Source organism: Nematostella vectensis, chromosome 2 (assembly GCF_932526225.1).
Source record: "Nematostella vectensis chromosome 2, jaNemVect1.1, whole genome shotgun sequence".
Taxonomy (NCBI): Eukaryota; Metazoa; Cnidaria; class Anthozoa; order Actiniaria; family Edwardsiidae; genus Nematostella; species Nematostella vectensis.
In genome coordinates this window covers 13,044,704-13,069,705 of record NC_064035.1, presented here as the reverse complement: position 1 = coordinate 13,069,705, position 25,002 = coordinate 13,044,704, and the positions used below count along the sequence as shown (strand labels likewise).

Below are 25,002 nucleotides of genomic sequence, written 5' to 3'. Positions count from 1 at the left end.
CTATCCCCATCATATCATATCCCCCTTTCTCAACCCCAATAAAAATGCTGGTTAATCAGTTAATGTAATACAAAAAAGGAATCGATCTTCGACAAGTATTGTTTTCAGGACAAGTGTAACAAGTATAAAAAGTTAAATGGACCGAGAAAGCAAACAGATAGGCCGAAAATAATTAATAAAAGTCAGACTGAGTGATTTATTTGTGGCAATTCAACTTGGCTATAATTCTGACGAAAACAAAATAAATACAAAGGAAGTGGCAGGCAGACTTGGGTTTCCTGTTGATTGACATATATACCTTGACATGTGCCCGAGGCTAAGAGCGACGGGTTCGATTTCTCTGGTGTATAATTACTTCGGGAAGCAATTTCCCACGGACGTAAATTGTGGTCGAGTCTGCGGACTTCCAGCGGTCATACCCAACCTCTCAGAGTCGGAAACATCTTCGGAGACGAGGGTCATCCGATCTTTCTCATCGTCTATAATTTGCGTCATGACATATAAAGCAACAAACATTAACTAAAATAAGTTGCAAAGGACCTAAAAACTTGATATTTTTATAATCTGTCACGCACCTCTTTTGCTTCACAACTCGAACACAAATGTCGGACCGCCATCTTGGATTTCTCCGACAATCTCGCAATTTACGAAGATGCTGATCGTAAGTTTCCGACTGAAAGAGGTTGGGCATGACCGCTGGAAGTCCGCAGACTCGACCACAATTTACGTCCGTGGGAATTGCTCCCCAAATACTTCCCCGCGGTTGAAGCTTGATTTTAATCCACTTTTATGTTTTTTTTCGCGCTTAAGGCACGTACAAGTAAGCTATATCTATTCTTAGGTCCTTCAAATCATTGTCATCAATTCTTGTTTGGAATTTATGTGGATAAACATGCTAAATTCGCCATGAGTTTGCGGGGTGTTTTGCGCGAAATCGTACACTGGCAAGCCCAAGAGGAAGAAAAAGAAATTGTTTCTTACTTTGACAAGAAATGAATTATTGAGAAAAGAGCTCCAAAACTCCAAGAACAGGGGATAAGGGTGTTTGGTTTGCGATTTTGCTTCTTTATGGCGCTCGTAGAGGAAAACGAAGTGGAAGCTTTGTATCCCTTCTCCTACACTGCCGGCGATGGCAGAAAGATTGCTTTCGACACCGGGGAAAGATTTGCGCTCTTAAACAAATCAAACAACGACTGGTGGCAGGTCAAACGAAATGGCGAGAAACCTATGTACGTCCCCGCTAACTATGTACGCGAAGTTGTTGAAGATGCCGAAGAGAATGCAGAATATTCAGATACAGATGAAGTCTCGAACGAACTTTGTAATGACAAACTTGTTGAGCGAACTGCGTCGAGAGAGTCTAGTGATTTCGTAAACAATTCCAATTCTCACCATATATACGTCAACATAAATACAAATGAACTGGATAATGATCAACAAAATGTGGTCAAGACGAAAACATTGCCCGCGGGAGTACGATCTTTAGCGAGGACACTTGAAAACGTGAGTATTTTTTTAATAACTCCACTAGCTAACTTGAAATTCCAGCCATCCTTATCATAAATTTATACCTGTTAACAAATTCCGTTGATAATTGTACTATCTTTTATACTTCCTGTTGTTTTAAATCCGTGTTTGCTAACTCAATAATCATCAAGGTTTTCACAAGGTAAGACTTAGATTTGATTTATGTGATGGTTGTCAAATAAGTTATTTTGATCCACAATATCTATTAGAAAGATTCAGCAGTATCATTCTATGCAATTCAGATACAATACCATATAAGTTTTATAATACCACATAATTATTCAGCTGATATCCTCTCAAATCATTTGATCTTTTCAATATCTATACATTATGTTGTTCTCAAACGTAACTTTGTTATTTAACATGGACACACTGTTCAAATAACATGATATAAAAATTTTATAAAAATTGTAACTCAACACAACTGAGCATTTTTTTTTGTTACCGTAATTGCAGCTTTAATGGAAAAGACCAACAGGTCATGGTTGTCTTGTTGTATTTTGTTGTTGCTCAATTCTGATGCCCACGGCAGTCTTCCCTGGTTGCTGGAGGAACTGTTAATGCTAAATTAAACAAACCTGTTATACTGAGAGTGACTTCAGTTATTTATTTACATTCTTTTTTTATAACTGTAGCTCATTTGTACAGTATGTTACCATGCTTTTCATGAGTTTTCTGTTGGTGATGGTTTACTTAAGAATTGTGGAAAGGGTCAGAAGCCCATACTAACACATTTTTTTCTTTGATCCCGAATTGACTGAATTGCAGAACGATCACCCCAAAGTACTGTCGCCCCATAATAGTTGAGTATGATCGCGGTAGCAGAATACCACTGTTATCGGGCAGGCTTTCAGCAGTAAATAATACGAATAAATATCGTAGAGAAATAATTATCATGCTAAAAGAGAGATGAAATGGTGTTCTTCATACAGTAGAGTTTTCTTTCTTTCTTTTTTTTAGGTACAAATTTATTTTTCCATAATGACTCCGAAGTCTGCAAGAAGTCAGTTTATATCACTGAACGAAAAAAAATTTCAACTACAAAAAACTGGTCTCGATTTTATTATGGTCTCTACCATCTCTACGCTTGTGGTATTATCAGAACCATGCTGAGTACATGGTTCTATCTGAGTGGGGCGATCGTTCTCAGTGTGATTGGGGCAACGGTACCTTGGGGCAATCGTTCCTGGGCACCAGTTTGATGCCTGTCATGTGCTGATTGATATGGGGTTAAGCTGGCTTCATTCGACAACCCCTGGCCTTTTTTTCTTGATATATTGAAACAATTGTAGTGTTTCATCCTTAGCTTGACCCATTGGAAACTTAAAAGTTCTGCATACAACTGAGGCTTCAAAAAATGCAGAATAAGAAAAGTTGAACTATAATCAATCGCCTAGCAGGGGACAATTCCAATATATGCATAGTAGCAGACTTGATGTAACCTTGTGCAAGCTCACTATGAAGAAATGCTAAAAGAATGCAGAATTCTGTACAATCTCTGTCAATTCCTTGAATTCCGGTCTGATACTCCCTATTCAGAACACTAATACATTGCCGACAAAATGCACACCTCCAATGTTTTGGCCTTTGCAGGGAAATTTTCCTTGACTATTCTCATGTTTTTATGACTGCTAGGACAAAGGGTACAAATTTTAGTGACACTTTACAAAAAGTTGCCTTTAAATTTCAAGAGTTGCATTTTATATTTTTTACTATTGCTTTCTGAATGAGCTTATTTGATATTTTCTGTTGTGTCATAGGTAGTAGCATTGTTGAATTTCAGTATGTTTCCTCAAGTTGTGTAATTTTTGGAAAATATTAGACAACTACTAGTTAGGATGTGAGCCACTATTTTCTGTTTGCCTTTAGCCTGTCATTGGCATGCATTGATGCATTGGTTTTCTACATTTATTTTTTATTACAAACATGTTTAAGAATAAGTCCCTAAGTTGTGGTTTCTTTGTGTTTCAGAGCGGTGTCCCTCTCCGAGGTAGCATTTCATATCCAAGTAATAAGGTTCAAGAGAGACCAAAATCTCAGTCCCTTCCTGTTGGCTGGGTACTAACAAAAGATGAAGATACTGGCCGACCATATTATTATAATCCAAAGACCAATGAGACAAGCTGGAAGCCTCCCAGATCAAGTCGTTCATGTAGTTCTCCTGCTACGCCCAGGGTAAGTATTAATATCTATATAATTATATAATTAGTGCAACCATTGGCACTATTGGTGAATTACTATGCTCTTTAAAGGAGTCTACTAAGCCTCCCCATAACACAGAATGAGGATTTTCAAGACTTGTTACTGATTGAAGGTCCGCCCTCCCCTTCATCCACTAACTACTACTTTTTGATACAGGCACCACTGATATTGTGGTATTGCATATTGCAATATTGCATGTTATGTGTTGGTATTGCATGTTGCATATTGCAGTATTGCATGTTGTGGTATTGCGTGTGGCATATACAGTGTTGCGTTACAGTATTGCATGTTGAGGTAATTGCATGTTATGTTATGGTATTCAATGTTAGGGGATTGCATGTTATATTGCAGTATTGTATGTGGTGGTATTGATGTTATGTTGTGGTATTGGATGCTACATTATTGCATGTTGCATATTTGCATGTCTCGGTATTGCATGTCTCGGTATATAAGAGTTAATTACCGAGAGCCAAGCCTGCGGCCTCGGGATGTATATCGCTTATTGCCGAAGGCTCGAGGTAATTAACTGACTTATTACAGATTGACAAAGGTTTCCACGCAAAAATGTTTTACAGAATCTTAATCTTTGAAATTGATCCCTGATTGAACAAAGACTGGTGTGAAAGATTCAAACGCCATTAGCATATATATCGAAAAGTTATTTCTTCTGCAATTTTTAGGGCAATCAAAAAGGAAAACTATTAACAATCAACCACATCGGTATGTGCTAAATAGTCACAAAAACTATATCATCCTTGAAAACAAATGCCTTGGTATCTTAATTGTAACAAATACAAAGAAGAGTATTCCCTTTGCGGCCAGTTTGACATTTCACAATGTTATATACAATTATCTATAATAGGGGGTCTATAGTTGTTCTTTATTTGTAGGAAATAACAATCATGCAATAAGCAAGTGCTTTCTTTTACAAAAGGAGCGTTTGAATGAGATTTGTTGCACCCTTTAATTTGTATAACGCTCATATTTTTCTGAGATGGAGAGCGATGAAGACATGTCCGAACTGACAGAGAATATGTTTTCCCAAACCGAACAGTTTTTCTGGATTTTGATCTTGTCAGAACAACAAGCCGTTATATTACAATTCTAAGTCAAGAAGAAGTTAAAAGAGAAAAAACGACAGGATTCCGGAGAACACGAAAAGGTGCTGTTCGTACCTGGCAAGAGTGGGCAGAAGAGAGGAATTAGAACCAGAGCTGTGGCAGTATCGCATAGTTTCGATAGTATCAAAGGTGTTCGATTGTAGGGTTGATGAAGTAATGATATAGGATGTTTGTAAGGTTGATAAAGTCATAAAGAGCGAGGGCGAAAGTGGCAATAAACCCCTAAAACGAACTGCAGATGTAAGAAATTAATATTTCAAGTTTGTCATGTTTATAGTAGAATAGATTTTGAAATATTGTAAAGTTAAGTGCCATATGGTTGGCTTTTGATATTCAGCATGGAAGAGTGCAGGTAGTGTATTGATTTAATTGCTCATTATAAATGCAAGGGATGTATATGAGCTTCCCCGGGATGTATCTATATACATCCCTTGCATTTATAATGAGCTATTCAATTCATTTCATCAGCCTCGCTCTTCCCTGCTGAATATCAAAACCCTCCCCGGGCTCTTAGCTACTTCCATATTAATGAGGTTTGTGAAATAAAGCCCTACAGAAAACAATGGAAACCGTGTCAATCATGTAATAATGCATGTTACGGTACTGCATGTTCCAATATTGCATGTTACAGTATTGTATTTTGCAGATTGCATGTTGCAGTATTGTATTTTGCAGTATTGCATGTTGCAGTATTGTATTTTGCAGTATTGCATGTTGCAGTATTGTATTTTGCAGATTGCATGTTGCAGTATTGTATTTTGCAGTATTGCATGTTGCAGTATTGTATTTTGCAGATTGCATGTTGCAGTTTGCATGTTGCAGTATTGTATTTTGCAGTATTGCATGTTGCAGTATTGTATTTTGCAGTATTGCATGTTGCAGTATTGCATGTTGCAGTATTGTATTTTGCAGTTTGCATGTTGCAGTATTGTATTTTGCAGATTGCATGTTGCAGTATATTGTATTTTGCACAATGCATGTTACAGTACTGCATGTTCCAATATTGCATGTTGCAGTATTGTATTTTGCAGTTTGCATGTTACAGTACTGCATGTTCCAATATTGCATGTTGCAGTATTGTATTTTGCAGTTTGCATGTTGCAGAATTGTATTTTGCAGATTGCATGTTGCAGTATATTGTATTTTGCACAATGCATGTTACAGTACTGCATGTTCCAATATTGCATATTGCAGTATTGTATTTTGCAGTTTGCATGTTACAGTACTGCATGTTCCAATATTGCATGTTGCAGTATTGTATTTTGCAGTTTGCATGTTGCAGAATTGTATTTTGCAGATTGCATGTTACAGTACTGCATGTTCCAATATTGCATGTTGCAGTATTGTATTTTGCAGTTTGCATGTTGCAGTATTGTATTTTGCAGTATTGCATGTTGCAGTATTGTATTTTGCAGATTGCATGTAGCAGTATATTGTATTTTGCACAATGCATGTTACAGTACTGCATGTTCCAACATTGCATGTTGCAGTATTGTATTTTGCAGTTTGCATGTTGCAGAATTGTATTTTGCAGATTGCATATTGCAGTATTGTATTTTGCAGTTTGCATGTTACAGTACTGCATGTTCCAATATTGCATGTTGCAGTATTGTATTTTGCAGTTTGCATGTTGCAGTATTGTATTTTGCAGTATTGCATGTTGCAGTATTGTATTTTGCAGTATTGCATGATGCAGTATTGTATTTTGCAGTTTGCATGATGCAGTATTGTATTTTGCAGTTTGCATGTTGCAGTATTGTATTTTGCAGTTTGCATGTTGCAGTATTGTATTTTTCAGTATTGCATGTTGTGGGATTGCTCCTTGCTTTTTTGTATCTTGCAGTATTGCATGTTAAGGTATTGCATGTTGTGGCATCCCATGGTGATATAACAATGTTATGAGTTATGCAACATTGGGTTTTTGTATGGTGCAAGATGTTGTGTATGAATGTCTATTTTCTCCTTTAGAGAGAAACTACCCCATTGGGTTGGCGAGTTGAGCGTGACCCTGAAACAGATGAGCCTGTTTATATAAATGAGGAGAATAATGAGGAGTGGAGTTCTTCTGCTGATGAGAAAGGAAAAATTTATTATTATAAATTGGATGGCAGTGAGACAGCCTGGGACCTACCGGAGGTATGTGAATCAAAACAAACAAATTGTGTCTAATTATTTGGAATGTTGTCTAAAATCTAGAAATCCTCTACACGTATACCAAGATACTTCAAATTATGATAGTTTCCTCAAACACTGACCTACATATTACATTTTTATAAGCATGCCCAATCTTTTGTCATTGAAATTCAATTATACAAGCTAGAAAAATATTAGAGGGAGTTTACTCACAACAACTAAAGAACAACACAACTATTTCCAATAGCAAATGAAAAACATATTTGGCTGATTTCTGGGGGCTTGCATAGTGGGTCACGCACAGTTTGGCCACCATGACAGTTGGTGAAGAAAAGTAATGAGAACTCCCATGACAGTCTGCTTAGCAGCCGCTCTTATTGTCATGCATGCCTTCCCCACATGCAGCTCCAGTAAACCTTCTAGTTGGTCTACAATCTCTATGCTCTGGTGGGCTCATTGCATTTACAAATGAAAACCGCCAAACAATGGGAAAGGAATGTGGTTTGGTTTACAGCAGCCGCTTGTGGGGAGGGTGTGCATGACACTAAAAGCAGATGCTAAGCAGACTACATGACAGTTAGCCCATCAGATGATGGAATCCTCCCAGCTATGCTAATTGGGTTAACTTTTTCTTCAAACTCTGTATTGTTTGCGTAAGTAGTATGCATCACGCTATATGGTAATACCTTCCCTTCTGAGTTTGATAATTATTGTATATGTGTTTTTTGTTTGCAGTTTGTATTCCACTGTTTAACTGCATATTCTTTACATAAAATGATGGTTACATTTTTTTTTACTTTAATATACTGTAATGGTTATAATTTTTCTCAACAAGAAGTTGTTGGTTATTATTATTATTTTTTAAACTATGACAGCATTGCTTTAGGAGTTTGTGTTGACTCCTTTACAAGCAACTTTTATTTTAAACTACTAAATGGGAGTATGCTATCCCCTTTGATGCCAGTCATTGACTAATGCGAGCAAACAGGTCAGAAAAAAACATAATGTGGTCAATCAAATTTATATGCAGATTTCTTTGCGAATAACACTGCTGACTGTGGTAGAGCTAAGCTAAGCTAATACCCTGACAAATTTGGCTAGTATTTGATAAGCTATGGAGCCATTCAGCTATTCCTCTGTCTTTTTATTCGTCCATGTTGACTTGATCTCTGATCACATGCCTAACCCTTGACAGTAACCATACTGTTTTCCCTGCTGTGTGATCTCTGATCACTTGCCTAAGCCCACTGAATATCCATTAATGGTGTTGATTAACAGTACTCCAGCTTTTACGAATTCTACATTTTCCATTCTCCTCAGCACCTTCTTTCCTATGAGGACTAGAAGGTGACCATGACATTCCTATCACTCACTGTCACTCACCACATACATGTACTGTACCCCACATTCTCCATCAGGTCCAACACCGCCAGTCCTTTGAGGCCCTAGATGTGACCTACCGCAGATCAAGATCACCCCAACTTGCACAGCGAATGTCAAAGACACGTTCTTTGTTGCCTAGAAACTCTAAGGCTTCTGATTTCGATCTTTTTGTGCCTCCACCACCTGTTCTTGACCCCTTGGTGAGTCCACCTTTCCTCCATGCTTGTCATTGCCTAACTACACGTATTCTATTCATACTTAATTTCAAAGTACACCTTGGAGTATGAATGTTAATCAAGGATTATCCAAGGATTGTTTCTTACATGTATCACAATGTTTCCTTAATCACTTAGGTTGCATTTCCATTGAAAAAAGAAAAATGTAAAAATTATGATAATGTTAGACAAGTTCAAAAGTTGTAAGTATCCATTTGAATGGAGTATCCTTGTGTCTCCTAACGTGGCATTCGAGAAAACAGAATGGCACAGAGAGACATCAATATCATATGATATGGCCTGTATTAGATGGAGTTTCTTCTATGCCCAGCCTTGTGCTGACATTGGGACTGCATTTTTGCAGTGTATCATTACATAGGTGATAGATTTGTTAGGTGCATTACACACATATACAGTATTTTAAGGTTAGGGGCTGCAACTTGGCAAAGTATTTATCACTTTTAATTCAACCTACTTTTCACGTCACTCATTTGTGATGTTGTGTTATTGTAGATGCAGACTACTTTAATTCTATGGGATAGATGGTCTTCAATCACATGCAAGCAATGCCATATAGATAGAATATAAAAAAATAAAAATGTCAAAATATCAATGTCAAAGTATCAACCATGATTTCTGATGAATTGTTAAACAAAAAGCATAAACATTTCTCACCAAAGAAGATACAAATACCATCCAACTAAAAACACAGACAAGCAAATACAGCTCCAGTCACAAAAAGAATCCTTTATCACCCTCTGTCAAGTCCCATTTTACAGCTATCAACTAGTTTTATTGCTCTGTATGAAGATTTAATGTCAGCATTGAATCATGGGTGTAGGAGATAAAAAGAGACTGCAGCTGGGTTGCCCCCTATGACACTCTCCTTGCTGTAAAAAAAAGCTGTTGCGAGTGGCATAGTCCCTTAAACGTGACTGAGAAGTGACTGCTGTGCATTTTTGGAAAGTTGAATACATACATCCTGGGTCAGTGGTATTTGAGCTTGACTTTCACCCTTTTTTCTTTCAATTTTGCTCACATGCTGTATAGAATCTTTGTATTTTTTATTTATTCACACCATATGTATATTATACTCAAACCAAACTCTATAAGGTAATACAGCTCATTGCATAATTTGAAGTAGACTCTGTAACCACCAATCTTTTTATAAAGGATATTTTACATGGCCGTATACACCTTCTTGAGCCCAAACACAACCATACCAAATAATTTCCAGTGTTATTAATTGATTACAATTAAACACCAGCCCTGTTCTTTAAATCATCCCAATGCTAAAAACATATCATGCTTTCTTCCTTTCTCCATAGCTAGTCTGTTTGATTTTTAATTTTTTGCTTGTTTGGTCTCCAGCAGACTGGATTTTTTCGCTCTGGATCTATGGAAAGTGGAACATCTACAGAGGAGACCTGGCCACCACCTCCACCTCCAACAGAGTTTGATAACATTGTAAGTTTGCTATACAATGTTGTATGTAACTGGCCAACACTTTAATATCCAACAGGATTTGAAGATATTGTAAGTTTTCCAAACGACCACCACCTTTTCACTATTCACCAGAGTTTGTTATTGTTAGTTGGTTTTCTACTGGTACTAGACATAAATATTGTGTTCATTGCAAGCTATCTTTTACTAAGAATTATTTTTATGTACCATGTTCTCAGTCCCAGGCTGTTCAGAAGCAAGGTCCCCTCAACCGCAAGAAGATAGCAGACAGCGGGAACAAGAAAATTAAGTATGTAATAGTAAACAATCAAACAAACCAACACAGTAGGATTGGTGGGGCTTGTGTGTGTTTCAATTTACTTGACTTTGAAGGGACCCGAAAAATGGTGTGGTTGCCTAATGTCTCGAGTCATTAGGCAACCGTGATGAGTTCGATTAGGCAACCAGTTGGATCGGTTGCATAGTGTACAGTTGCCAAACGAGTTGCCTAACCTCTGGATAACTGGGAGGAGGGGGGGTATTGTGTTGACCTGCTGAAAACCCCACATTTATTTCTTTTCGCATATATATAATGAATTATATTTTTATCTTTTTTTATGACAGTGGGCCACTTATCTTATCACTGATCTTATAGTATACTGTCATTTATATCTTAATGCATTTAAATGATCTTTCAGTTTCTCAAGTCATTAAACTAGCTCTGTCCCATCTCTATGAACAGGCGACCATCGTGGAACAACACGTTTGTGGCTTTGTTCAATTCTAACATAGTCTTCTATCGTGATCATAAGTCTGCATCTCAGGTAAGTAACCAATTAAGTGGAAAAATAATAGGTACTTGTAAGTTATAGAGAAATCTTTGTCCATTGCGTGTCTGTATATTTGCACAAAAAGAACTCTTTCAGGTTTCTTTCTAGAAAAGAAACGGGCTAGAGTTTTGAGACAGCTAATACTAGAGGATAGTCGTCAGTGTGTGATTATTGTACCTCTTTCCCAGGAAACAAGTTGACACCGAAAGACACCAATCATGCTCCTACTTGTTTTGTAGTTATCAGCTTTGTCATTGATTTGAGCAGTGACCTCTGTTGAAAGTAACTTAATATGCCCCTAGATAAGAAATAAAATGAAAATGAATGAACTAAAAAGAAAGAAGGAAATTAACTGATATACTTCCTTGTATATAAAGAAACCTGGGCTCCCACATGGAAAACCTGAGAGTAGCTGTGAACTAAGAGGTGGTAACCTTGAATGGGTGACATCCTCATCAACACGCAAGAAGAATGCCTTCCAGGTCAGTATTGAATGGCTAAACATGAAGCGCAATGCAATGAAAAGTCTTGGAAGTTCTATCCTCTAAAAGTCAAGGTTTTTCTCAATTTGGCAAAGCTGTTTGGGGTAAGCCTCAGATATTTATTTTATTTGCTTAGGGAGCAGACATTTTTTTTACATATCTTCCGCAATTGATGCTCTTCTAAGGGGGCTGCTGACCCCTGCCCCTGTGTTAGATAGGACCCTGGCTGCATCCCCCATCCCACGAACTTAGAACTTTTGTTTCATTTTAAGCTCTCTTTGTTGCTCTGTATGTTTTCTAGATCAGTACTGTGTCAGGGCTCCAGTTCCTGTTGCAGTCCGATAACCAGACTTTGGCAAACGAGTGGTTCAGTGCCATTGCAAACACGATAACAAGACTGGTGAGTGAAACTTGACTTCCTTATTCTCTGTCTTTCGTTTCTAACGGTCTCATCTGTTTTTTTGGGTTCCCTGTGTATCCTGTGGCTTGTCTGTTTTGTGAGTTTCCTGTGTAACCTGTATCTTGTCGGTTCCCTGTGTGCTGTTTCCAGTTGCAAAAGTATATACACTCTTTTTTTTATATAAGAACGTCTAATTTTCAGTTGAGGCTGGGCCTTTCTTATTTTTGGGACATTTTAAGGCTGAATATGTTCTTAACGATGTTCTTAAATTTTATTGTATATAAAGAATATAATACCCAATGAATTATTAGGAAGAGAATTACACTAACAAACATTAGACATCATTTTGGAGTAAAGTTATCCTATAGCCCGTGCCCTGTGTTTCCTGTGTGGGTTACCTGGTGTCTTGTAGGTTTCGTGGGTTCCCTGTGTTACCTGTGTTTCGTCTGTTTATTGGTTTCCTGTGTCTTGTTTGTGTCGTGGGTTACCTGTGTTACCTAGTGTCTCGTCTTTTTTTTTCGTAATGAGCCCTTTTTGGGTTTCCTGTGCTACCTGGTGTCTCGTCTGTCATTCATGGGTTTCCTGTGCTATATGTCATCAAGTCCCTGTCATGGGTTTCCTGTGCTACCTGGTGTCTCGTCTGTGTCATGGGTTTCCTGTGCTATGTGTCATCAAGTCCCTGTCATGGGTTTCCTGTGCTATGTGTCATCAAGTCCCTGTCATGGGTGTCCTGTGCTACCTGGTGTCTCGTCTGTGTCATGGGTTTCCTGTGCTATGTGTCATCAAGTCCCTGTCATGGGTTTCCTGTGCTATGTGTCATCAAGCCCCTGTCATGGGTTTCCTGTGCTATATGTCATCAAGCCTCTGTCATGGGTTTCCTGTGCTACGTGTCATCAAGCCCCTGTCATGGGTTTCCTGTGCTATTTGTCATCAAGTCCCTCAGTGGGGTGCTCAAGCTGGCATGGGCATATCATCCTTGCATCTTAGTTGACCCTAGCCCTGTCCCTGCTATCTCTGCTCGGTGCTTCCTAGCATGCAGTCGACCTTAGAGCGCAGCAGTTTTTTTCGGCGTAGCGTCAGACTGCTATTTCGCCGTTGCGCGCCACTCCCTGCCGCCATGCTACCGGTCTCACGAGGTTTTCGCAGCCTAGATTGCGATAAAGTAGGTGTATGAGGGATATACCGTGCTCAACATACAAATGGTTCGTTCAGCCGTCCCTCTCATACGGAAACCTCGACTCTATTGCCGTTATAGCCAGGAACGAGAGTCAGTTCGCCTGAGAGGGGTCGCGAATATTGATTGGGCTTGGCATTGGCTTGATCCGTAATTTGATTATCGACCGGAACTGAAACATTTATGTTTTTGCCGGAAGCGATCAGCTTTTTTGACATCTTCCCACAGAGTGTGACTTTTGGTCGAGGGTCAAGCGCGAGAGTACGTCGTCGAGGGTAACTGGTCAGGGGCCAGAAAATATCGAAGTCTTCTTCGGGCACAGAAAATAAGAAATTATCCAAGTTTGATTCACTATAGCGGTTAATAGGCTTGAACACACTGAAATGCTTATATTTCCCCAAGAATCTCGAGTGTTTGACGTTTATCTATGACGTTTTATTGCGATTCCCTATGGTCGTGCTTTATATTGCTTATAAAGTCGTTTAATTTAGGTATTTTAATACCTAAAGTTTAAGAATCCTTGTGATATGTTCCCAAGTCTCAGTTGGTAAGTTGTTTACTTCATCCCCAGAACGAGGAAGACTCTTCTGTGGTCGGCTCAGTGCAAGAGAAAGGTAACTATGATATGTTTAAAGGTTTTCACTCTTGTGTTTTCGTTGTGTTATTTGCATGCTTAGAAAAAAAAAATTTTGATTAAGGATAAAAAACGTTTAGCATAAACAAGTTTCCTTGGATAAAGGCATGCTTTTCTTGAATAAAGTTAAGAGTTAAAAGCTGTTTTATAAAAAAGAACGCATTTTCTTTTTATTGGGATGCAATAGACAATGCCACGTTAATTTAGTTTGAGTGTTTCTCGGCTTCCCTCGCCTCTTTATATTTCCTGGTCACTCAGTCATCCCTTGTCTCTTATCATTTCCTAGTCGTTCTGTTCTCGGCATCCCTCGCCCATTTCCTGGTCACTTAGTTCTCGGCTTCCCTCGCCACTTTATATTTACTGGTCACTCATTTCTTGGCATCCCTTGCCTCATCATTTCCTAGTCGTTCTGTTCTCGGCATCCTTCGCCCATTTCCTGGTCACTTTGTTCTCGGCTTCCATCGCCTTTTGATATTTCCTGGTCACTCAGTCATCCCTCGCCTCTTATCATTTCCTAGTCGTTCTGTTCTCGGCATCCCTCGCCCATTTCCTGGTCACTTAGTTCTCGGCTTCCCTCGCCTCTTTATATTTTCTGGTCACTTATTTCTTGGCATCCCTTGCCTCTTATCATTTCCTAGTCGTTCTGTTCTCGGCATCCTTCGCCCATTTCCTGGTCACTTTGTTCTCGGCTTCCATCGCCTTTTGATATTTCCTGGTCACTCAGTCATCCCTCGCCTCTTATCATTTCCTAGTCGTTCTGTTCTCGGCATCCCTCGCCCATTTCCTGGTCACTTAGTTCTCGGCTTCCCTCGCCTCTTTATATTTTCTGGTCACTTATTTCTTGGCATCCCTTGCCTCTTATCTTTTCCTAGTCGTTCTGTTCTCGGCATCCTTCGCCCATTTCCTGGTCACTTAGCTCTCGGCTTCCCTCGCCTCTTTATATTTCCTGGTCACTCAGTCATCCCTTGCCTCTTATCATTTCCTAGTCGTTCTGTTCTCTGCATCCCTCGCCTCTTAACATTTTCTGGTCACTCATTTCTAGGCATCCCTTGCCTCTTGTAATTTTCTGGTCGTTCTGATCTTGGCATCCCTCGCCAATTTCCTGGTCCTCTGCTGGTTTATCTAGAGCGTGTTCTTGAACTTGGTCAGTTGGTCTGTTCGCTGGTGGTTTATCTAGAGCGTGTTCTTGATTTTGGTCATTTGGTCTGTTCGTTGCTGGTTTATCTAGACCGTGTTCTTGATCTCACCCAGTTGGTCTGTTCTCTGCTGGTTTATCTAGAGCGTGTTCTTTATATCGGCGGTCAGTTGGTCTGTTCTCTGCTGGTTTATCTAGAGCGTGTTCTTGAACTTGATCAGTTGGTCTGTTCGTTGCTGGTTTATCTAGACCGTGTTCTTGATCTCACCCAGTTGGTCTGTTCGTTGCTGGTTTATCTAGACCGTGTTCTTGATCTCACCCAGTTGGTCTGTTCTCTGCTGGTTTATCTAGAGCGTGTTCTTGATCTCGGCGGTCAGTTGGTCTTTTCGCTAATGGTTTTTCTAGACCGTGTTCTTATCTTTATCTCGGTCAGTTTAGCCTGCTAGCCGGCTCTCATTCGGGCTTATTCGGAAATGTATTGTTTTCGAAAAGCGCAAAGGCCGGGGTGCGCTGTTCTCTGCTGGTTTATCTAGAGTGTGTAACGTCCATTTATTCTCGATCAGCTGGGGTAGCGGCTTCTGGGAGCACCCAGCTTTGCGGATACGAGAGTGACGAAGGTCTGGATGAGCCGTCTACGCCAACCTCTCTCACCCCCGGGGGGATAATGCGCTCTTTCAGCAAGAGGAGAGGTACGGTGTGTCCCGCTCCCTTCCGACTTGTTCCTCATGCCTGGCTACTGTCACATTTTAGTTGCTAACGATTAACTGCAGTTAAATCTCGCAATATAAAGCCGCAAATTGCACGTATGATGATTGATTAAATAACGCTATGGCTGCAACTCGTAAAATGCACGTATGATAACTTTGTAAATAGATATTTTTTTTGTCTTTTGTAAGGCCGCAGATACATTCATTCATATGTCTACACAACGTATAAGGCTAAGTTCAAACGTCGTATTATCCATGAGCCGTATTTAATGCAAATGAATCGAGTGGATCGAAACCAGGGACTGATTAGCTATTAAGGTTTGTGTTGGTTACAAGAGGGTTACGGGAGGTAGGACTGAGGCCACCGCAATAACGAGCTTTGTAGGTGATTTTTTGTCAAACGCAGGGGGTTGTAACCAGTAACCATGGGGAATAGCAGTTTTTTTTACAATTAACTGCTTCAAAAAAGCTTCATATTGAGGCAGATAAATATTTGGATATTTAAATTGCCTCTATTTTGCAATATGTCAACAATGCAATTGACCTCGAAATTGTTTGGTAATACTAACTGATGCTGAGCTGACAAAATGGTTGATTGTATTTAATCCCGTGCTTAACCAAGCAGTAGGACATCCAACAACCTTATCCATCTCCAAGCTTTTATGTTATACAAGAGAATCGTGTGATTAATATTTGCACGGTTACGCCCCCTTACAGCTTTAAGTGACGACCAAAAGACCAAAATCAAAGACAAACTTCGCAAGTTAATCTCCAGAAGACCCACGATAGAGGAACTGGAGAAAAAGGGAATCATCAGAGGTGAGTTGTTGACACTCCTTAGCTCAAGTGCTCTTCTGTTATTTCAGCCCTCCGCGTATTTTTACACGATAAACCTTAATTAATGTGACGTCCATTCCAAAAATAAACCACTCCCTAAAATGAAGTTATGCTGTTGCTTCCATTGGTTGACAACCCACTTTTGGAACTTCAAATGAACAAAAATGTATCGCAACCGCCCTAGAGGTTGACTTTCCCGTCTCGTTCGGCAGATTTTATTTTCACTCCAGGTGCATTGCATCCCGTAAATTCTTTCCTGTTTTACAAGCGCCTACTATTACTCCCAAATTTGTCCTAGAGATAGTGCCCTTTCTATACAAGGAATGTCAGAATGAGTAGCCTGCACTTGTTATGGGCGACATTAATGATTCACATTTTAATGATCTTTACAGAGCAAGTCTTCGGATGTCCCATCACTCATCTGTGTGAGCGAGAGGGCACCACCATACCGATATTCGTCTCCAAGTGCATCAATGCCATAGAGAGCAGAGGTGAGATGGTCATGAAAAGAAATGGAATGCAACGATTCTCTTTTTGGGGATTAAAATCGGGGGAAGATGTGCGTTATTTTGTATTTTAAGGAGGGAGGTGGTTGGTGGTATGGTAGCGATTGGTAATAGACGAAGTAGTATGATTTTTATTTTAACCTTGTGTTTTCTGGACTCTCTAGGACTCGAGTTTGATGGGATCTATCGCGTCTGTGGGAACGTTGCACTAGTTCAGAGAATACGCATTATGGTTGATCAAGGTATGTACTGTCACAAAGGTGTTGTCCTGTCGGCTATTCTTGCACATCTCCTTGTCCAGTGTTGTCTAGTGTGTATGTCACGCATGTGTAGTGTGTATGTCACGCATGTGTAGTGTGTATGTCACGCATGTGTAGTGTGAATGTCACGCATGTGTAGTGTGAATGTCACGCATGTGTAGTGTGTATGTCACGCATGTGTAGTGTGTATGTCACGCATGTGTATCATGTATGTAACGCATGTGTATTGTGTATGTCACGCATGTGTAGTGTGTATGTCACGTATGTGTAGTGTGTATGTCACGCATGTGTAGTGTCTATGTCACGCATGTGTAGTGTGTTTGTCACGCATGTGTAGTGTGAATGTCACGCATGTGTAGTATGTATGTCACGCATGTGTAGTGTCTATGTCAGGCATGTGTAGTATATATGTCACGCATGTGTAGTGTGTATGTCACGTATGAGTAGTGTGTATGTCACGCATGTGTATCATGTATGTAACGCATGTGTATTGTGTATGTCACGCATTTGTAGTGTGTATGTCACGCATGTGTATTGCATGTCACGTATGTGTAGTGTGTATGTCACGTATGTGTAGTGTATGTGACGTATGTGTAGTGTGTATGTCACGCATGTGTAGTGTATATATCACGAATGTGTAGTGTGTACGTCACGCATGTATGTCACGAATGTGTAGTGTGTACGTCACGCATGTGTAGTGTGTATGTCACGCATGTGTAGTGTGTTTGTCACGCATGTGTAGTGTGAATGTCACGCATGTGTAGTATGTATGTCACGCATGTGTAGTGTCTATGTCAGGCATGTGTAGTATATATGTCACGCATGTGTAGTGTGTATGTCACGTATGAGTAGTGTGTATGTCACGCATGTGTATCATGTATGTAACGCATGTGTATTGTGTATGTCACGCATTTGTAGTGTGTATGTCACGCATGTGTATTGCATGTCACGTATGTGTAGTGTGTATGTCACGTATGTGTAGTGTATGTGACGTATGTGTAGTGTGTATGTCACGCATGTGTAGTGTATATATCACGAATGTGTAGTGTGTACGTCACGCATGTATGTCACGAATGTGTAGTGTGTACGTCACGCATGTGTAGTGTGTATGTCACGCATGTGTGATGTGTGTGTCACGTATGTGTAGTGTGTATGTCACGCATGCTCATTATGTAGTGTGTATGTTACGCATACTCATTATGTAATGTGTATGCCGCGCATGCTCATCTTGTAGTGTGTATGTCACGCATGTGTAGTGCGCATGTCACGCATGCTCATTATGTAGTGTGTATGTCGCGCATGTGTAGTGCGCATGTCACGCATGCTCATTATGTAGTGTACATGTCGCGCATACTTATTATGTAATGTGTATGCCGCACATGCTCATCTTATAGTGTGTGTGTCACGCATGTGTAGTGCGCATGTCACGCATGCTCATTATGTAGTGTGTATGTCGCGCATGTGTAGTGCGCATGTCACGCATGCTTATTATGTAGTGTGTATGTCGCGCATGCTCATCTTGTAGTGTGCATGCAGCTGTTGCTCTTACCTATTCGTTTGTATATTAAGAGTTGTTTTCCTGTTGCTTTGGCATACAAACCACCCTGTCATGCACTGGCCATTTCTCGGAACACTCTTGACATTAGGGATGTCTTTTTAAACGCCAAACCGCGCTATAAATAGATAGGGACGCCCCCTTCTCACACCTCGAGAAGTTTGAGATCAGAACCAACATGGCGGACTAACCGTTAGGCAGAGCGAAAGACACAAAATTTCATAATAAAACTCTGAATGCGTCCTTTAAAACCCTAATAACTTTCTCATCTTTCTCAACTTAATGTTTCTTTCTACCTTTGCTAGTTTATATGGAACCAAATATTCGATTTCGATAAGAAATTCCGATACGTCTTGACAGCTCGACGGCTGAGCAACAACTGAAGGTGTCGCTGCCCTGGGCACGCTCCTTCTATAGCCCGGTTTCACGTTTAATGGACGCTTTTGGCAAACTTGATGACACCTCTGCTGTGGTTATCACTTTCGAGGGCCTAACAGTACTGTTTTGTGTATTTACAGAGGAGCCTATAGCACTGGGCGAGTCTCCCTTTGACGACATCCACGCACTTGCCGGCTCACTAAAGCTATACTTCCGGGAGATGCCAGAACCACTCGTACCTTTCGATTTCTTCAGCGGGTTCGTCGAAGCTATCAGTAAGTTTACTCCTTCGTTAGCTCGTGAGCCTTCCCGTGTCACTAGCAAGGGTCTGTGTATCACCTTAAGGAACTACATATCTCTATCAGAGTGCGTGTCATTGCTATGTTGAGACAAATAACTGATAACCTGTATAATAGTGCATGCGTCTTCGTTATGTTGAGACAAATATCTACTCGTTTCTAAGAGAGTGCGCGCGTCACGTGTTGTAACGAGTAACTACTCGTTTCTAATAAAGTGTAACCCAGTAACTTCTAGTCTTCGAGTTGTCGGGATTAAACGGTCTTCCTAACAGGTATCGCTTGTCATCAGAACAAAGCACAAGAAATTCTAAGCTTGGTGCGCTTAAGAGCCTGGTAGGGCAGCTACCTCGAATCAACTTCGACACACTCAAGTTGTTGCTTGGTCATTTGCACAAGTAAGTAAGCACGGCCTTCCAGCTTTAGCTGGGGGAACCCATCTTTTGTCCTGGGGGAAGGGGGATTACCTCTTATGCTAGGGTATTGGTGACACCCTCACTTATTAGTTCTTTGGTGAGTACCACACCCTCTTATCCATTCCTTATCCATGGTATACCATGGATGGGGGGGGGGGGTAACCTCTTATGCTAGGGTATTATACCTTATCCATGGTATACCATGGATGGGGGGGGGTTACCTCTTATGCTAGGGTATTATACCTTATCCATGGTATACCATGGATAGGGGGGTTACCTCTTATGCTAGGGTTTTATACCTTATCCATGGTATACCATGGATGGGGGGGTTACCTCTTATGCTAGGGTATTATACCTTATCCATGGTATACCATGGAGCGGGATGGGGGGTTACCTCTTATGCTAGGGTATTATACCTTATACATGGTATACCATGGATGGGGGGGTTACCTCTTATGCTAGGGTTTTATACCTTATCCATGGTATACCATGGATGGGGGGGGTTTACCTCTTATGCTAGGGTATTATACCTTATCCATGGTATACCATGGATGGGGGGGGGGCTACCTCTTATGCTAGGGTTTTATACCTTATCCATGGTATACCATGGATGGGGGGGGGGGGGTTACCTCTTATGCTAGGGTATTATACCTTATCCATGGTATACCATGGATGGGGGGGGTTACCTCTCATGCTAGGGTATTACACCTTATCCATGGTATACCATGGATGGGGGGGGGGGGGTTACCTCTTATGCTAGAGTTTTATACCTTATCCATGGTATACCATGGATGGGGGGGGTTACCTCTTATGCTAGGGTATTATACCTTATCCATGGTATACCATGGATGGGGGGGGGGGGGGTTACCTCTTATGCTAGGGTTTTATACCTTATCCATGGTATACCACGGATGGGGGGGTTACCTCTTATGCTAGGGTTTTATACCTTATACATGGTATACCATGGATAGGGGGGTTACCTCTTATGCTAGGGTATTATACCTTATACATGGTATACCATGGATGGGGGGGTTACCTCTTATGCTAGGGTATTATACCTTATCCATGGTATACCATGGATAGGGGGGTTACCTCTTATGCTAGGGTTTTATACCTTATCCATGGTATACCATGGATGGGGGGGTTACCTCTTATGCTAGGGTATTATACCTTATCCATGGTATACCATGGAGCGGGATGGGGGGTTACCTCTTATGCTAGGGTATTATACCTTATACATGGTATACCATGGATGGGGGGGTTACCTCTTATGCTAGGGTATTATACCTTATCCATGGTATACCATGGATGGGGGGTTACCTCTTATGCTAGGGTATTATACCTTATCCATGGTATACCATGGATGGGGGGGGGGGGGTTACCTCTTATGCTAGGGTATTATACCTTATCCATGGTATACCATGGATGGGGGGGTTACCTCTTATGCTAGGGTATTATACCTTATCCATGGTATACCATGGATGGGGGGGGGGGGTTACCTCTTATGCTAGGGTATTATACCTTATCCATGGTATACCATGGATGGGGGGGGGGTTACCTCTTATGCTAGGGTATTATACCTTATCCATGGTATACCATGGATGGGGGGGGTTACCTCTTATGCTAGGGTTTTATACCTTATCCATGGTATACCATGGATGGGGGGGGGGGTTACCTCTTATGCTAGGGTTTTATACCTTATCCATGGTATACCACGGATGGGGGGGTTACCTCTTATGCTAGGGTTTTATACCTTATCCATGGTATACCATGGATGGGGGGGGTTTACCTCTTATGCTAGGGTATTATACCTTATCCATGGTATACCATGGATGGGGGGTTACCTCTTATGCTAGGGTATTATACCTTATCCATGGTATACCATGGATGGGGGGGGGTTACCTCTTATGCTAGGGTATTATACCTTATCCATGGTATACCATGGATGGGGGGGTTACCTCTTATGCTAGGGTATTATACCTTATCCATGGTATACCATGGATAGGGGGGGTACATCTTATGTTAGGGTTTTATACCTTATCCATGGTATTCCATGGATGGGGGGGGTTTACCTCTTATGCTAGGGTATTATACCTTATCCATGGTATACCATGGATGGGGGGGGTTTACCTCTTATGCTAGGGTATTATACCTTATCCATGGTATACCATGGATGGGGGGGTTACCTCTTATGCTAGGGTATTATACCTTATCCATGGTATACCATGGATGGGGGGGGGGGGTTACCTCTTATGCTAGGGTATTATACCTTATCCATGGTATACCATGGATGGGGGGGTTACCTCTTATGCTAGGGTTTTATACCTTATCCATGGTATACCATGGATGGGGGGGGTTTACCTCTTATGCTAGGGTATTATACCTTATCCATGGTATACCACGGATGGGGGGGGGGGGTTACCTCTTATGCTAGGGTTTTATACCTTATCCATGGTATACCATGGATGGGGGGGGGTTGCCTCTTATGCTAGGGTATTTTACCTTATCCATTGTATACCATGGATGGGGGGGGTTACCTCTTATGCTAGGGTTTTATACCTTATCCATGGTATACCATGGATGGGGGGGGGGGGTTACCTCTTATGCTAGGGTTTTATACCTTATCCATGGTATACCATGGATGGGGGGGGTTGCCTCTTATGCTAGGGTATTATACCTTATCCATGGTATACCATGGATGGGGGGGGTTGCCTCTTATGCTAGGGTTTTATACCTTATCCATGGTATACCATGGATGGGGGGGGGTTGCCTCTTATGCTAGGGTATTATACCTTATCCATGGTATACCACGGATGGGGGGGGTTGCCTCTTATGTTAGGGTTTTATACCTTATCCATGGTATACCATGGATAGGGGGGGTACCTCTTATGCTAGGGTATTGGTGACACCCTCACTTATTAGCTCTTTGGTGAGTACCACACCTTACTCTTATCCATACCTTATCCATGGTAAACCATGGAGGGGGGGTTACCTCTTATGCTAGGGTATTGATAACATCCTTATTTATTTGTTCTTGGGTGAGTTCGGCACCCTGCTCTTATCCATGGTATACCTAGGGGCACTTTTCTTTATATCTAATTTATTACCACGTCTGTACGTTACATGTAAAACTGCTTTATTCAGTATTTTATAAGAGGAATCCTAATATCATGAGAGTGTGTAGACTCGGTTATGCGTCGTAAAATAAAATGTGCATAAAACTCACCCGCTCAGCCGTTATTGGGTGAGTGAGCGTAGGAGCGACACAACGACGGGTTTGAATTGGACCCAAAGTGTGTGGGAATTGGTCCCATTACCATACGATGCCCTCCTAAACAACTTGTGCCTCTTTTGCCTGTAGGGTCATGGGGTTTAGCGAAGTCAACCGTATGCACGCCCAGAACTTAGCCATCGTGTGGGGCCCAAACATGATGCGACCACGCTACGATGCCGGCAACATCGCTATGAACATGGTCTATCAGAACCAAATCGTCGAGTTCCTGCTCTTGGAATACGACGAGATTTTTAGATAGGCGCGTGCGCATGTCACGCAATCTAGTGCCTTGGTGTTTGAGCTTTCACGAGGTCCGCAGGAAGAGTGGATGGCGTGACTCTCTGACAAGTCACGCAAGTATTCCCGAATAAGAAGAGGGGCTGCGTCAATGTGATTCACCGAGCTCCGTGCCTCGACACTCAATCAAACTCCATACACTGTGTGTGGGTTGGAGACTGTTCCTGCACACCCACAAAAACTTTATAATCACCAGAGTATCCTTGATATCAAAGAGATTAAGTGAGATAAAACAAAATAGTAGATGACGATGTTTTAGATAGACATACATAAAATTGAAATACTGCAAACAAATCTTAAATGCCGTGCAACTTAGCACACCCTTTTCTCCAGTGGAAAACAGACTTAGTTATCCACAGATAACCAAGCCGGTGATAGTAGTTAGCCACAGATAACCAAGCCGGTGATAGTAGTTATCCACAGATAACCAAGCCGGTGATAGTAGTTATCCACAGATAACCAAGCCGGTGATAGTAGTTATCCACAGATAACCAAGCCGGTGATAGTAGTTAGCCACAGATAACCAAGCCGGTGATAGTTTTTATCCACAGATAACCAAGCCGGTGATAGTAGTTAGCCACAGATATAAATATGAAACCCTCGTGAAATAAAGTTCATTGTATTGTATATATACCCCCGGGATAGTAGTTATCAACAGATATACACATCCGGTAGCAGAGATATGTTATTCTTATCTTTGTTGAGGCTACCGTTTAAGTAATCGGAACTTTATATCAAAAACATACATCAGTCATATCAATACAAACAAATACAATCGATTTTAACATCCACTTTTCCATTCTATCTGTATTTTAATACCCAGTTTTATATTCTATCGAAATACTCAATTTTTCCATCATACGTTAGTCTTTTCGGTTACGTAACTCTTGGCTAATCAGAGTACACAGCATGGGACACTAAGTTTTCTCTATGAGATGCGCAGGGTAATACCTGTAAAACCTGTTTATAGGAAGGTCGCAGTAGTCGTCGTACGAAATTTAAGACAGTTTTTTTTAATGAAGCATACAAGGAAGGGAGTAAAATTACAGACGAACAGTGCAAAGATTTGACACGACGTCACACTCTTGCACGTGTTTAGTATTCTTTATCACCGAGGCAATAGTTATGCTCAGAAAAGAACCATCGTACAGGCACTTTCAAAGAGCTCGGCAAAGTAGATTGACCTTTTAAAAGCACTGTACAGTCAGTGGCAGTTTCAAAGAGCTCGGCAAAGTAGATTGACCTTTTAAAAGCACTGTACAGTCAGTGGCATTTTCAAAGAGCTCGGCAAAGTAGATTGACCTTTTAAAAGCACTGTACAGTCAGTGGCAGTTTCAAAGAGCTCGGCAAAGTAGATTGACCTTTTAAAAGCACTGTACAGTCAGTGGCAGTTTCAAAGAGCTCGGCAAAGTAGATTGACCTTTTAAAAGCACTGTACAGTCAGTGGCAGTTTCAAAGAGCTCGGCAAAGTAGATTGACCTTTTAAAAGCACTGTACAGTCAGTGGCAGTTGCCCCTAATATTTTCCAAAACTACGAGGAAATGACCAGTAGGGGCGTGGCCAACCCACAATATTTGGAGGCCTGCTAAAGCTGACACTTTTAATTTATACTAGCATCTCTGACATCCAACAACTGACCGGTATGGGCTTTTGTAATTCGTAGATTATCGTATGCCTTGATTATGCGCCAACGAACCCAATATTGCACGACTATGAGTGGATCTGGGGCAGGGGTGGGCCGAGTGGGCCTGGGCACCCCTATTTTTAGACATTTTGCTTAAAAATATAAAGATATAA

At 41.0% G+C, this 25,002-nt stretch overlaps 1 protein-coding gene across 5 annotated transcripts; it reads left to right on the top strand.

Annotated features, from left to right (window-relative positions):
• The first annotated feature begins 694 nt into the window (after window positions 1-694).
• On the top strand, window positions 695-23,996 carry LOC5521753 (rho GTPase-activating protein 15). Of its 5 annotated transcripts, none has more exons than XM_032366886.2 (17): window positions 696-1,503; window positions 3,499-3,702; window positions 6,819-6,986; window positions 8,402-8,566; window positions 9,956-10,048; window positions 10,264-10,334; window positions 10,767-10,848; window positions 11,232-11,336; window positions 11,638-11,736; window positions 13,482-13,524; window positions 15,243-15,368; window positions 16,104-16,205; window positions 16,616-16,714; window positions 16,894-16,971; window positions 19,063-19,197; window positions 19,511-19,616; window positions 22,996-23,996. In XM_032366886.2, the coding sequence occupies exons 1-17, from the start codon at window positions 1,069-1,071 to the stop codon at window positions 23,165-23,167; spliced, it is 2,283 nt and encodes a 760-aa protein (XP_032222777.2). In that variant the 5' UTR covers window positions 696-1,068; the 3' UTR covers window positions 23,168-23,996. The 5 variants fall into 5 exon arrangements, with proteins under 5 accessions (XP_032222778.2, XP_032222777.2, XP_032222776.2 ...); XM_032366885.2 differs by having other exon boundaries at window positions 9,953-10,048; XM_032366887.2 differs by lacking the exon at window positions 15,243-15,368 and having other exon boundaries at window positions 695-1,503; window positions 9,953-10,048.
• Window positions 23,997-25,002: the final 1,006 nt, after the last annotated feature.